Source organism: Oncorhynchus tshawytscha, unplaced genomic scaffold, assembly GCF_018296145.1.
Source record: "Oncorhynchus tshawytscha isolate Ot180627B unplaced genomic scaffold, Otsh_v2.0 Un_contig_721_pilon_pilon, whole genome shotgun sequence".
Taxonomy (NCBI): Eukaryota; Metazoa; Chordata; class Actinopteri; order Salmoniformes; family Salmonidae; genus Oncorhynchus; species Oncorhynchus tshawytscha.
In genome coordinates this window covers 240001-254910 of record NW_024609690.1, presented here as the reverse complement: position 1 = coordinate 254910, position 14910 = coordinate 240001, and the positions used below count along the sequence as shown (strand labels likewise).

Here is a 14910-nt window from a genome sequence, read left to right as displayed (position 1 = left end):
ACCGCTAACTGCTAACTGCTAACCGCTAACTGCTAACTGCTAACCGCTAACTGCTAACTGCTAACCGCTAACTGCTAACCGCTAACTGCTAACCGCTAACCGCTAACTGTTTATCACGATTGAATTCCAGGTATATAGAGAACTGAATGTGTTCAGACTGTTATGTTGATGATGCGTTTCCTTTTCCTCTTCAGGTGTTATTCCATCTCCACAAGAAGATGAAGAATATGTCCAAGAAATCAGAACGCTCAAAAAGAAAGGTACACCTGTTTCTCTGTTGATACACCTGTTTCTCTGTTGATAACACCTGTTTCTCTGTTGATACACCTGTTTCTCTGTTGATAACACCTGTTTCTCTGTTGACACACCTGTTTCTCTGTTGATACACCTGTGACTCCAGCATAACACCTGTTTCTCTGTTGATACACCTGTTTCTCTGTTGATACACCTGTTTCTCTGTTGATACACCTGTGACTCCAGCATAACACCTGTTTCTCTGTTGATACACCTGTGACTCCAACATAACACCTGTTTCTCTGTTGTTACACCTGTTTCTCTGTTGATCCACCTGTTTCTCTGTTGATACACCTGTGACTCCAGCATAACACCTGTTTCTCTGTTGTTACACCTGTTTCTCTGTTAAATACACCTGTTTCTCTGTTGATACACCTGTTTCTCTGTTGTTACACCTGTTTCTCTGTTAATACACCTGTTTCTCAGTTAAATACACCTGTTTCTCTGTTGATACACCTGTTTCTCTGTAGATACACCTGTTTCTCTGTTGATACACCTGTGACTCCAACATAACACCTGTTTCTCTGTTGTTACACCTGCTTCTCTGTTGATACACCTGTGACTCCAACATAACACCTGTTTCTCTGTTGATACACCTGTGACTCCAACATAACACCTGTTTCTCTGTTGTTACACCTGTTTCTCTGTTGATACACCTGTGACTCCAACATAACACCTGTTTCTCTGTTGATACACCTGTGACTCCAACATAACACCTGTTTCTCTGTTGTTACACCTGTTTCTCTGTTGATACACCTGTGACTCCAACATAACACCTGTTTCTCTGTTGATACACCTGTGACTCCAACATAACACCTGTTTCTCTGTTGTTATACCTGTTTCTCTATTGATACACCTGTGACTCCAGCATAACACCGTTGGTAATACTGACTGTTGGTAATACTGACTTCTGACTGTTGGTAATACTGACTTCCGACTGTTGGTAATAGTGACTGTTGGTAATACTGACTGTTGGTAATACTGACTTCTGACTGTTGGTAATACTGACTCCTGACTGTTGGTAATAGTGACTACTGACTGTTGGTAATACTGACTTCCGACTGTTGGTAATAGTGACTGTTGGTAATACTGACTGTTGGTAATACTGACTGTTGGTAATACTGACTTCTGACTGTTGGTACTGATAGTGACTGTTGGTAATACTGACTTCCGACTGTTGGTAATAGTGACTGTTGGTAATAGTGACTGTTGGTAATACTGACTGTTGGTAATACTGACTACTGACTGTTGGTAATAGTGACTGTTGGTAATAGTGACTACTGACTGTTGGTAATAGTGACTGTTGGTAATAGTGACTGTTGGTAATAGTGACTACTGACTGTTGGTAATACTGACTACTGACTGTTGGTAATAGTGACTGTTGGTAATAGTGACTGTTGGTAATAGTGACTGTTGGTAATACTGACTGTTGGTAATAGTGACTGTTGGTAATAGTGACTTCTGACTGTTGGTAATACTGACTGTTGGTAATGCTGACTGTTGGTAATACTGACTGTTGGTAATAGTGACTTCTGACTGTTGGTAATACTGACTGTTGCTGACTACTGACTGTTGGTAATACTGACTGTTGGTAATACTGACTGTTGGTAATAGTGACTGACTGTGGTGATAGTGACTACTGACTGTTGGTAATACTGACTGACTACTGACTGTTGGTAATACTGACTGTTGGTAATAGTGACTGTTGGTAATACTGACTGTTGGTAATAGTGACTGTTGGTAATACTGACTGTTGGTAATACTGACTGTTGGTAATACTGACTGTTGGTAATAGTGACTGTTGGTAATACTGACTGTTGGTAATAGACTGACTGTTGGTAATACTGACTGTTGGTAATAGTGACTACTGACTGTTGGTAATACGGACTACTGACTGTTGGTAATACTGACTGTTGGTAATAGTGACTACTGACTGTTGGTAATACTGACTACTGACTGTTGGTAATAGACTGACTGTGTTGGTAATAGTGACTGTTGGTAATAGTGACTGTTGGTAATACTGACTGTTGGTAATAGTGACTGACTTGGTAATAGTGACTTCTGACTGTTGGTAATACTGACTGTTGGTAATGCTGACTGTTGGTAATACTGACTGACTGTTGGTAATAGTGACTTCTGACTGTTGGTAATACTGACTGTTGCTAATACTGACTGTTGGTAATACTGACTGTTGGTAATACTGACTGTTGGTAATAGTGACTACTGACTGTTGGTAATACTGACTGTTGGTAATACTGACTGTTGGTAATACTGACTGTTGGTAATACTGACTGTTGGTAATACTGACTGTTGGTAATAGTGAATGACTGTTGGTAATAGTGACTACTGACTGTTGTGGTAATAGTGACTGTTGGTAATACTGACTGTTGGTAATAGTGACTGTTGGTAATACTGACTGTTGGTAATACTGACTGACTGTTGGTAATAGTGACTACTGACTGTTGGTAATAGTGACTGACTGACTGTTGGTAATACTACTGACTGTTGGTAATACTGACTGTTGGTAATAGTGACTGTTGGTGACTGTTGGTAATACTGACTGACTGTTGGTAATACTGACTGTTGGTAATACTGACTGTTGGTAATACTGACTTCTGACTGTTGGTAATACTGACTGTTGGTAATACTGACTGTTGGTAATAGTGACTGACTGTTGGTAATACTGACTGTTGGTAATACTGACTGTTGGTAATACTGACTGTTGGTAATACTGACTTACTGACTGTTGGTAATAGTGACTACTGACTGTTGGTAATACTGACTACTGACTGTTGGTAATACTGACTGTTGGTAATACTGACTACTGACTGTTGGTAATAGACTGACTGACTGACTGTTGGTAATACTGACTTCTGACTGTTGGTAATACTGACTGTTGGTAATACTGACTAATACTGACTGTTGGTAATACTGACTGTTGACTGTTGGTAATAGTGACTGTTGGTAATACTGACTACTGACTGTTGGTAATAGTGACTGTTGGTAATAGTGACTGTAGTGGTAATAGTGACTGTTGGTAATACTGACTGTTGGTAATACTGACTACTGACTGTTGTAATAGTGACTGTTGGTAATACTGACTGACTACTGACTGTTGACTGTAATACTGACTGACTTGGTAATAGTGACTGTTGGTAATAGTGACTACTGACTGTTGGTAATACTGACTACTGACTGTTGGTAATAGTGACTGTTGGTACTAGACTGTTGGTAATAGTGACTGACTGACTTGACTGTAATACTGACTACTGACTGTTGGTAATAGTGACTGTTGGTAATAGTGACTGTTGGTAATACTGACTGTTGGTAATACTGACTGTTGGTAATAGTGACTGTTGGTACTGACTGTTGGTAATAGTGACTACTGACTGTTGGTAATACTGACTGTTGGTAATACTGACTGACTGTTGGTAATACTGACTTAATAGTGACTACTGACTGTTGGTAATAGTGACTACTGACTGTTGGTAATAGTGACTGTTGGTAATACTGACTGACTGTTGGTAATAGTGACTGTTGGTAATAGTGACTACTGACTGTTGGTAATACTGACTGTCTGACTGTTGGTAATACTGACTTGGTAATAGTGAATGTGACTGGTAATAGTGACTACTGACTGTTGGTAATAGTGACTGTTGGTAATACTGACTGTTGGTAATAGTGACTACTGACTGTTGGTAATACTGACTACTGACTGTTGGTAATACTGTGACTACTGACTGGTTAGTGACTACTGACTGTAATAGTGACTGACTTGGTAATAGTGACTACTGACTGTTGGTAATACTGACTACTGACTGTTGGTAATACTGACTGTTGGTAATACTGAATACTGACTTTGGTAATACTGACTACTGACTGTTGGTAATAGTGACTGACTGTTGGTAATACTGACTGTTGGTAATACTGACTGTTGGTAATAGTGACTACTGACTGTTGGGTAATAGTGACTACTGACTGTTGGTAATACTGACTACTGACTGTTGACTGACTGTTGGTAATACTGACTGTTGGTAATAGTGACTGTTGGTAATACTGACTGTTGGTAATACTGACTGACTTGGTAATAGTGACTGTTGGTAATACTGACTGTTGGTAATACTGACTGTTGGTAATACTGACTGACTTGGTAATACTGACTACTGACTGTTGGTAATACTGACTACTGACTGTTGGTAATACTGACTGTTGGTAATACTGACTGTTGGTAATAGTGACTACTGACTGTTGGTAATACTGACTACTGACTGTTGGTAATACTGACTGACTGTTGGTAATAGTGACTGTTGGTAATAGTGACTACTGACTGTTGGTAATACTGACTGTTGGTAATAGTGACTGTTGGTAATAGTGACTGACTGTTGGTAATAGTGACTGACTTGGTAATAGTGACTGACTGTTGGTAATAGCTGACTGACTTAGGACTAATACTGACTGTTGGTAATAGTGACTTCTGACTGTTGGTAATACTGACTGTTGGTAATACTGACTGTTGGTAATACTGACTGTTGGTAATACTGACTGTTGGTAATAGTGACTACTGACTGTTAGTAATACTGACTACTGACTGTTGGTAATACTGACTGTTGTAATACTGACTGTTGGTAATACTGACTTGGTAATAGTGACTGTTGGTAATACTGACTGTTGGTAATAGTGACTGTTGGTAATACTGACTGTTGGTAATACTGACTGTTGGTAATACTGACTACTGACTGTTGGTAATAGTGACTACTGACTGTTGGTAATAGTGACTACTGACTGTTGGTAATACTGACTGTTGGTAATACTGACTGGTAATGGTAATACTGACTGTTGACTAGTGACTGGTAATACTGACTACTGACTGTTGGTAATACTGACTGTTGGTAATACTGACTACTGACTGTTGGTAATACTGACTACTGACTGTTGGTATACTAGTGACTACTGACTGTTGGTAATACTGACTGTTGGTAATACTGACTGTTGGTAATAGTGATTACTGACTGTTGGTAATACTGACTACTGACTGTTGGTAATAGTGACTACTGACTGGGTAATACTGACTAATACTGACTGTTGGTAATACTGACTTGGTAATACTGACTGTTGGTAATACTGACTTCTGACTGTTGGTAATACTGACTGTTGGTATAACTGACTGTTGGTAATAGTGATTACTGACTGTTGGTAATAGTGACTACTGACTGTTGGTAATAGTGACTACTGACTGTTGGTAATAGTGACTACTGACTGTTGGTAATAGTGACTACTGACTGTTGGTAATAGTGACTACTGACTGTTGGTAATACTGACTGTTGGTAATACTGACTTCTGACTGTTGGTAATACTGACTTCTGACTGTTGGTAATAGTGACTACTGACTGTTGGTAATAGTGACTGTTGGTAATACTGACTACTGACTGTTGGTAATAGTGACTACTGACTGTTAGTAATACTGACTTCTGACTGTTGGTAATACTGACTGTTGGTAATACTGACTGTTGGTAATAGTGACTTGGTAATAGTGAATGTTGGTAATAGTGACTACTGACTGTTGGTAATAGTGACTACTGACTGTTGGTGATAGTGACTACTGACTGTTGGTAATAGTGACTACGACTGTTGGTAATACGGACTACTGACTGTTGGTAATAGTGACTGTTGGTAATAGTGACTACTGACTGTTGGTGATAGTGACTACTGACTGTTGGTAATAGTGACTACTGACTGTTGGTAATACGGACTACTGACTGTTGGTAATACTGACTACTGACTGTTGGTAATACTGACTGTTGGTAATAGTGAATGTTGGTAATACTGACTGTTGGTAATAGTGACTTCTGACTGTTGGTAATACTGACTTCTGACTGTTGGTAATACTGACTTCTGACTGTTGGTAATACTGACTGTTGGTAATACTGACTGTTGGTAATACTGACTTCTGACTGTTGGTAATACTGACTTCTGACTGTTGGTAATAGTGACTACTGACTGTTGGTAATAGTGACTACTGACTGTTGGTAATAGTGACTACTGACTGTTGGTAATAGTGACTACTGACTGTTGGTAATACTGACTTCTGACTGTTGGTAATAGTGACTGTTGGTAATACTGACTGTTGGTAATACTGACTGTTGGTAATACTGACTTCTGACTGTTGGTAATAGTGACTGTTGGTAATACTGACTTCCGACTGTTGGTAATAGTGACTGTTGGTAATAGTGACTGTTGGTAATACTGACAGTTGGTAATACTGACTGTTGGTAATACTGACTACTGACTGTTGGTAATAGTGACTGTTGGTAATAGTGACTACTGACTGTTGGTAATAGTGACTACTGACTGTTGGTAATAGTGACTTCTGACTGTTGGTAATACTGACTACTGACTGTTGGTAATAGTGACTGTTGGTAATAGTGACTGTTGGTAATAGTGACTACTGACTGTTGGTAATACTGACTACTGACTGTTGGTAATAGTGACTGTTGGTAATAGTGACATCTGACTGACTGTTGGTAATAGTGACTACTGACTGTTGGTAATAGTGACTACTGACTGTTGGTAATAGTGACTACTGACTGTTGGTAATACTGACTGTTGGTAATACTGACTTCTGACTGTTGGTAATACTGACTTCTGACTGTTGGTAATAGTGACTACTGACTGTTGGTAATAGTGACTGTTGGTAATACTGACTACTGACTGTTGGTAATAGTGACTGTTGGTAATAGTGACTACTGACTGTTGGTAATACTGACTGTTGGTAATACTGACTGTTGGTAATACTGACTTGGTAATAGTGAATGTTGGTAATAGTGACTACTGACTGTTGGTAATAGTGACTACTGACTGTTGGTGATAGTGACTACTGACTGTTGGTAATAGTGACTACTGACTGTTGGTAATACGGACTACTGACTGTTGGTAATAGTGACTGTTGGTAATAGTGACTACTGACTGTTGGTGATAGTGACTACTGACTGTTGGTAATAGTGACTACTGACTGTTGGTAATACGGACTACTGACTGTTGGTAATACGGACTACTGACTGTTGGTAATACTGACTGTTGGTAATAGTGACTGTTGGTAATACTGACTGTTGGTAATAGTGACTGTTGGTAATACTGACTGTTGGTAATAGTGACTGTTGGTGATAGTGACTACTGACTGTTGGTAATACGGACTACTGACTGTTGGTAATACTGACTGTTGGTAATACTGACTGTTGGTAATAGTGACTGTTGGTAATAGTGACTTCTGACTGTTGGTAATACTGACTGTTGGTAATGCTGACTGTTGGTAATGCTGACTGTTGGTAATACTGACTGTTGGTAATAGTGACTTCTGACTGTTGGTAATACTGACTGTTGCTAATACTGACTGTTGGTAATACTGACTGAATACTGACTGTTGGTAATAGTGACTACTGACTGTTAGTAATACTGACTTCTGACTGTTGGTAATACTGACTGTTGGTAATACTGACTGTTGGTAATACTGACTTGGTAATAGTGAATGTTGGTAATACTGACTGTTGGTAATAGTGACTTCTGACTGTTGGTAATACTGACTGTTGGTAATACTGACTGTTGGTAATGACTGACTGACTTCTGACTGTTGGTAATAGTGACTACTGACTGTTGGTAATAGTGACTTCTGACTGTTGGTAATACTGACTGTTGGTAATACTGACTGTTGGTAATACTGACTTCTGACTGTTGGTAATACTGACTTCTGACTGTTGGTAATACTGACTGTTGGTAATAGTGATTACTGACTGTTGGTAATACTGACTACTGACTGTTGGTGATACTGACTACTGACTGTTGGTAATACTGACTGTTGGTAATACTGACTGTTGGTAATAGTGATTACTGACTGTTGGTAATACTGACTACTGACTGTTGGTAATAGTGACTACTGACTGTTGGTAATACTGACTGTTGGTAATACTGACTTCTGACTGTTGGTAATACTGACTTCTGACTGTTGGTAATACTGACTGTTGGTAATACTGACTGTTGGTAATAGTGATTACTGACTGTTGGTAATACTGACTACTGACTGTTGGTAATAGTGACTACTGACTGTTAGTAATAGTGACTGTTGGTAATACTGACTGTTGGTAATAGTGATTACTGACTGTTGGTAATACTGACTTCTGACTGTTGGTAATACTGACTGTTGGTAATACTGACTGTGGTAATACTGACTGTTGGTAATACTGACTACTGACTGTTGGTGATACTGACTACCGACTGTTGGTAATACTGACTACTGACTGTTGGTAATAGTGACTGTTGGTAATACTGACTGTTGGTAATAGTGACTACTGACTGTTGGTAATACTGACTACTGACTGTTGGTAATACTGACTACTGACTTGGTAATACTGACTGTTGGTAATACTGACTACTGACTTGGTAATACTGACTACTGACTGTTGGTAATAGTGACTACTGACTGTTGGTAATAGTGACTACTGACTGTTGGTAATGGTGACTGTTGGTAATACTGACTGTTGGTAATACTGACTGTTGGTAATACTGACTGTTGGTAATACTGACTGTTGGTAATACTGACTACTGACTGTTGGTAATACTGACTGTTGGTAATACTGACTACTGACTTGGTAATACTGACTACTGACTGTTGGTAATACTGACTACTGACTGTTGGTAATAGTGACTACTGACTGTTGGTAATGGTGACTGTTGGTAATACTGACTGTTGTTAATACTGACTGTTGTTAATACTGACTGTTGGTAATAGTGACTACTGACTGTTAGTAATACTGACTTCTGACTGTTGGTAATAGTGACTGTTGGTAATACTGACTGTTGGTAATAGTGATTACTGACTGTTAGTAATACTGACTACTGACTGTTGGTAATACTGACTGTTGGTAATACTGACTACTGACTGTTGGTAATACTGACTGTTGGTAATACTGACTGTTAGTAATACTGACTTCTGACTGTTAGTAATACTGACTGTTGGTAATAGTGACTGTTGGTAATACTGACTGTTGGTAATAGTGATTACTGACTGTTAGTAATACTGACTACTGACTGTTGGTAATACTGACTACTGACTGTTGGTAATAGTGACTGTTGGTAATAGTGACTGTTGGTAATAGTGACTGTTGGTAATACTGACTGTTGGTAATACTGACTACTGACTGTTGGTAATAGTGACTGTTGGTAATAGTGACTACTGACTGTTGGTAATAGTGACTGTTGGTAATAGTGACTGTTGGTAATAGTGACTACTGACTGTTGGTAATACTGACTACTGACTGTTGGTAATAGTGACTGTTGGTAATAGTGACTGTTGGTAATACTGACTGTTGGTAATAGTGACTACTGACTGTTGGTAATACTGACTACTGACTGTTGGTAATAGTGACTGTTGGTAATAGTGACTTCTGACTGTTGGTAATAGTGACTACTGACTGTTGGTAATAGTGACTACTGACTGTTGGTAATAGTGACTACTGACTGTTGGTAATACTGACTGTTGGTAATACTGACTTCTGACTGTTGGTAATACTGACTTCTGACTGTTGGTAATAGTGACTACTGACTGTTGGTAATACTGACTGTTGGTAATACTGACTGTTGGTAATACTGACTTGGTAATAGTGAATGTTGGTAATAGTGACTACTGACTGTTGGTGATAGTGACTACTGACTGTTGGTAATAGTGACTACTGACTGTTGGTAATACGGACTACTGACTGTTGGTAATAGTGACTGTTGGTAATAGTGACTACTGACTGTTGGTGATAGTGACTACTGACTGTTGGTAATAGTGACTACTGACTGTTGGTAATACGGACTACTGACTGTTGGTAATACGGACTACTGACTGTTGGTAATACTGACTGTTGGTAATAGTGACTGTTGGTAATACTGACTGTTGGTAATAGTGACTGTTGGTAATACTGACTGTTGGTAATAGTGACTGTTGGTGATAGTGACTACTGACTGTTGGTAATACGGACTACTGACTGTTGGTAATACTGACTGTTGGTAATAGTGACTGTTGGTAATACTGACTGTTGGTAATAGTGACTGTTGGTAATACTGACTGTTGGTAATAGTGACTGTTGGTAATACTGACTGTTGGTAATAGTGACTGTTGGTAATACTGACTGTTGGTAATAGTGACTACTGACTGTTGGTAATACGGACTACTGACTGTTGGTAATACTGACTACTGACTGTTGGTAATACTGACTGTTGGTAATACTGACTGTTGGTAATAGTGACTACTGACTGTTGGTAATACTGACTACTGACTGTTGGTAATAGTGACTGTTGGTAATAGTGACTGTTGGTAATAGTGACTGTTGGTAATACTGACTGTTGGTAATAGTGACTGTTGGTAATAGTGACTTCTGACTGTTGGTAATACTGACTGTTGGTAATAGTGACTTCTGACTGTTGGTAATACTGACTGTTGCTAATACTGACTGTTGGTAATACTGACTGTTGGTAATACTGACTGTTGGTAATAGTGACTACTGACTGTTAGTAATACTGACTTCTGACTGTTGGTAATACTGACTGTTGGTAATACTGACTGTTGGTAATACTGACTTGGTAATAGTGAATGTTGGTAATAGTGAATGTTGGTAATACTGACTGTTGGTAATAGTGACTTCTGACTGTTGGTAATACTGACTGTTGGTAATACTGACTGTTGGTAATACTGACTTCTGACTGTTGGTAATAGTGACTACTGACTGTTGGTAATAGTGACTTCTGACTGTTGGTAATACTGACTGTTGGTAATACTGACTGTTGGTAATACTGACTTCTGACTGTTGGTAATACTGACTTCTGACTGTTGGTAATACTGACTGTTGGTAATACTGACTGTTGGTAATAGTGATTACTGACTGTTGGTAATACTGACTACTGACTGTTGGTAATAGTGACTACTGACTGTTGGTAATAGTGACTGTTGGTAATACTGACTGTTGGTAATAGTGATTACTGACTGTTGGTAATACTGACTACTGACTGTTGGTAATAGTGACTACTGACTGTTAGTAATAGTGACTGTTGGTAATACTGACTGTTGGTAATAGTGATTACTGACTGTTGGTAATACTGACTTCTGACTGTAATACTGACTGTAATACTGACTGTTGGTAATACTGACTGTTGGTAATACTGACTACTGACTGTTGGTGATACTGACTACTGACTGTTGGTAATACTGACTGTTGGTAATACTGACTGTTGGTAATAGTGATTACCGACTGTTGGTAATACTGACTACTGACTGTTGGTAATAGTGACTACTGACTGTTGGTAATACTGACTGTTGGTAATACTGACTTCTGACTGTTGGTAATACTGACTTCTGACTGTTGGTAATACTGACTGTTGGTAATACTGACTGTTGGTAATACTGACTTCTGACTGTTGGTAATACTGACTTCTGACTGTTGGTAATAGTGACTACTGACTGTTGGTAATAGTGACTGTTGGTAATACTGACTTCTGACTGTTGGTAATAGTGACTACTGACTGTTAGTAATACTGACTTCTGACTGTTGGTAATACTGACTGTTGGTAATACTGACTGTTGGTAATACTGACTGTTGGTAATAGTGACTACTGACTGTTGGTGATACTGACTACTGACTGTTGGTAATACTGACTACTGACTGTTGGTAATAGTGACTACTGACTGTTAGTAATAGTGACTACTGACTGTTGGTAATACTGACTGTTGGTAATACTGACTGTTGGTAATACTGACTACTGACTGTTGGTAATACTGACTGTTGGTAATACTGACTACTGACTTGGTAATACTGACTACTGACTGTTGGTAATAGTGACTACTGACTGTTGGTAATAGTGACTACTGACTGTTGGTAATGGTGACTGTTGGTAATACTGACTGTTGGTAATACTGACTGTTGGTAATACTGACTGTTGGTAATACTGACTGTTGGTAATACTGACTACTGACTGTTGGTAATACTGACTGTTGGTAATACTGACTACTGACTTGGTAATACTGACTACTGACTGTTGGTAATACTGACTACTGACTGTTGGTAATAGTGACTACTGACTGTTGGTAATAGTGACTGCTGACTGTTGGTAATAGTGACTACTGACTGTTAGTAATACTGACTTCTGACTGTTGGTAATAGTGACTGTTGGTAATACTGACTGTTGGTAATAGTGATTACTGACTGTTAGTAATACTGACTACTGACTGTTGGTAATACTGACTGTTGGTAATACTGACTACTGACTGTTGGTAATACTGACTGTTGGTAATACTGACTGTTGTTAATACTGACTACTGACTGTTAGTAATACTGACTGCTGACTGTTGGTAATAGTGACTGTTGGTAATACTGACTGTTGGTAATAGTGATTACTGACTGTTAGTAATACTGACTACTGACTGTTGGTAATACTGACTGTTGGTAATGCTGACTACTGACTGTTGGTAATACTGACTGTTGGTAATACTGACTGTTGTTAATACTGACTACTGACTTCTGACTGTTGGTAATACTGACTGTTGGTAATACTGACTACTGACTTCTGACTGTTGGTAATACTGACTGTTGGTATAACTGACTGTTGGTATTACTGACTGTTGGTAATACTGACTGTTGGTAATAGTGACTACTGACTTGGTAATACTGACTACTGACTGTTGGTAATACTGACTACTGACTTCTGACTGTTGGTAATACTGACTACTGACTACTGACTGTTGGTAATAGTGACTGTTGGTAATACTGACTGTTGGTAATACTGACTACTGACTGTTGGTAATACTGACTGTTGGTAATAGTGATTACTGACTGTTAGTAATACTGACTACTGACTGTTGGTAATACTGACTGTTGGTAATACTGACTACTGACTGTTGGTAATACTGACTGTTGGTAATACTGACTGTTAGTAATACTGACTTCTGACTGTTAGTAATACTGACTGTTGGTAATAGTGACTGTTGGTAATACTGACTGTTGGTAATAGTGATTACTGACTGTTAGTAATACTGACTACTGACTGTTGGTAATACTGACTACTGACTGTTGGTAATAGTGACTGTTGGTAATAGTGACTGTTGGTAATAGTGACTGTTGGTAATACTGACTGTTGGTAATACTGACTACTGACTGTTGGTAATAGTGACTGTTGGTAATAGTGACTACTGACTGTTGGTAATAGTGACTGTTGGTAATAGTGACTGTTGGTAATAGTGACTACTGACTGTTGGTAATACTGACTACTGACTGTTGGTAATAGTGACTGTTGGTAATAGTGACTGTTGGTAATACTGACTGTTGGTAATAGTGACTACTGATTGTTGGTAATACTGACTACTGACTGTTGGTAATAGTGACTGTTGGTAATAGTGACTTCTGACTGTTGGTAATAGTGACTACTGACTGTTGGTAATAGTGACTACTGACTGTTGGTAATAGTGACTACTGACTGTTGGTAATACTGACTGTTGGTAATACTGACTTCTGACTGTTGGTAATACTGACTTCTGACTGTTGGTAATAGTGACTACTGACTGTTGGTAATACTGACTGTTGGTAATACTGACTGTTGGTAATACTGACTTGGTAATAGTGAATGTTGGTAATAGTGACTACTGACTGTTGGTGATAGTGACTACTGACTGTTGGTAATAGTGACTACTGACTGTTGGTAATACGGACTACTGACTGTTGGTAATAGTGACTGTTGGTAATAGTGACTACTGACTGTTGGTGATAGTGACTACTGACTGTTGGTAATAGTGACTACTGACTGTTGGTAATACGGACTACTGACTGTTGGTAATACGGACTACTGACTGTTGGTAATACTGACTGTTGGTAATAGTGACTGTTGGTAATACTGACTGTTGGTAATAGTGACTGTTGGTAATACTGACTGTTGGTAATAGTGACTGTTGGTGATAGTGACTACTGACTGTTGGTAATACGGACTACTGACTGTTGGTAATACTGACTGTTGGTAATAGTGACTGTTGGTAATACTGACTGTTGGTAATAGTGACTGTTGGTAATACTGACTGTTGGTAATAGTGACTGTTGGTAATACTGACTGTTGGTAATAGTGACTGTTGGTAATACTGACTGTTGGTAATAGTGACTACTGACTGTTGGTGATACTGACTACTGACTGTTAGTAATACTGACTTCTGACTGTTGGTAATACTGACTGTTGGTAATACTGACTGTTGGTAATAGTGACTACTGACTGTTGGTGATACTGACTACTGACTGTTGGTAATACTGACTACTGACTGTTGGTAATAGTGACTGTTGGTAATAGTGAATGTTGGTAATACTGACTGTTGGTAATAGTGACTTCTGACTGTTGGTAATACTGACTGTTGGTAATAGTGACTTCTGACTGTTGGTAATACTGACTGTTGCTCATACTGACTGTTGGTAATACTGACTGTTGGTAATACTGACTGTTGGTAATAGTGACTACTGACTGTTAGTAATACTGACTTCTGACTGTTGGTAATACTGACTGTTGGTAATACTGACTGTTGGTAATACTGACTTGGTAATAGTGAATGTTGGTAAT

At 38.7% G+C, this 14910-nt stretch overlaps 1 protein-coding gene across 1 annotated transcript in view; it reads left to right on the top strand.

Annotated features, from left to right (window-relative positions):
• galr1b (galanin receptor 1b) overlaps window positions 1–14910 on the top strand; it is a 59247-nt gene that overhangs the window by 26703 nt on the left and 17634 nt on the right. Inside the window, exon 2 of the mRNA XM_042316966.1 lies at window positions 195–260. Within this exon, the coding sequence (XP_042172900.1) occupies window positions 195–260 (66 nt within the window). The remainder of the gene's footprint in view (window positions 1–194; window positions 261–14910) is intronic.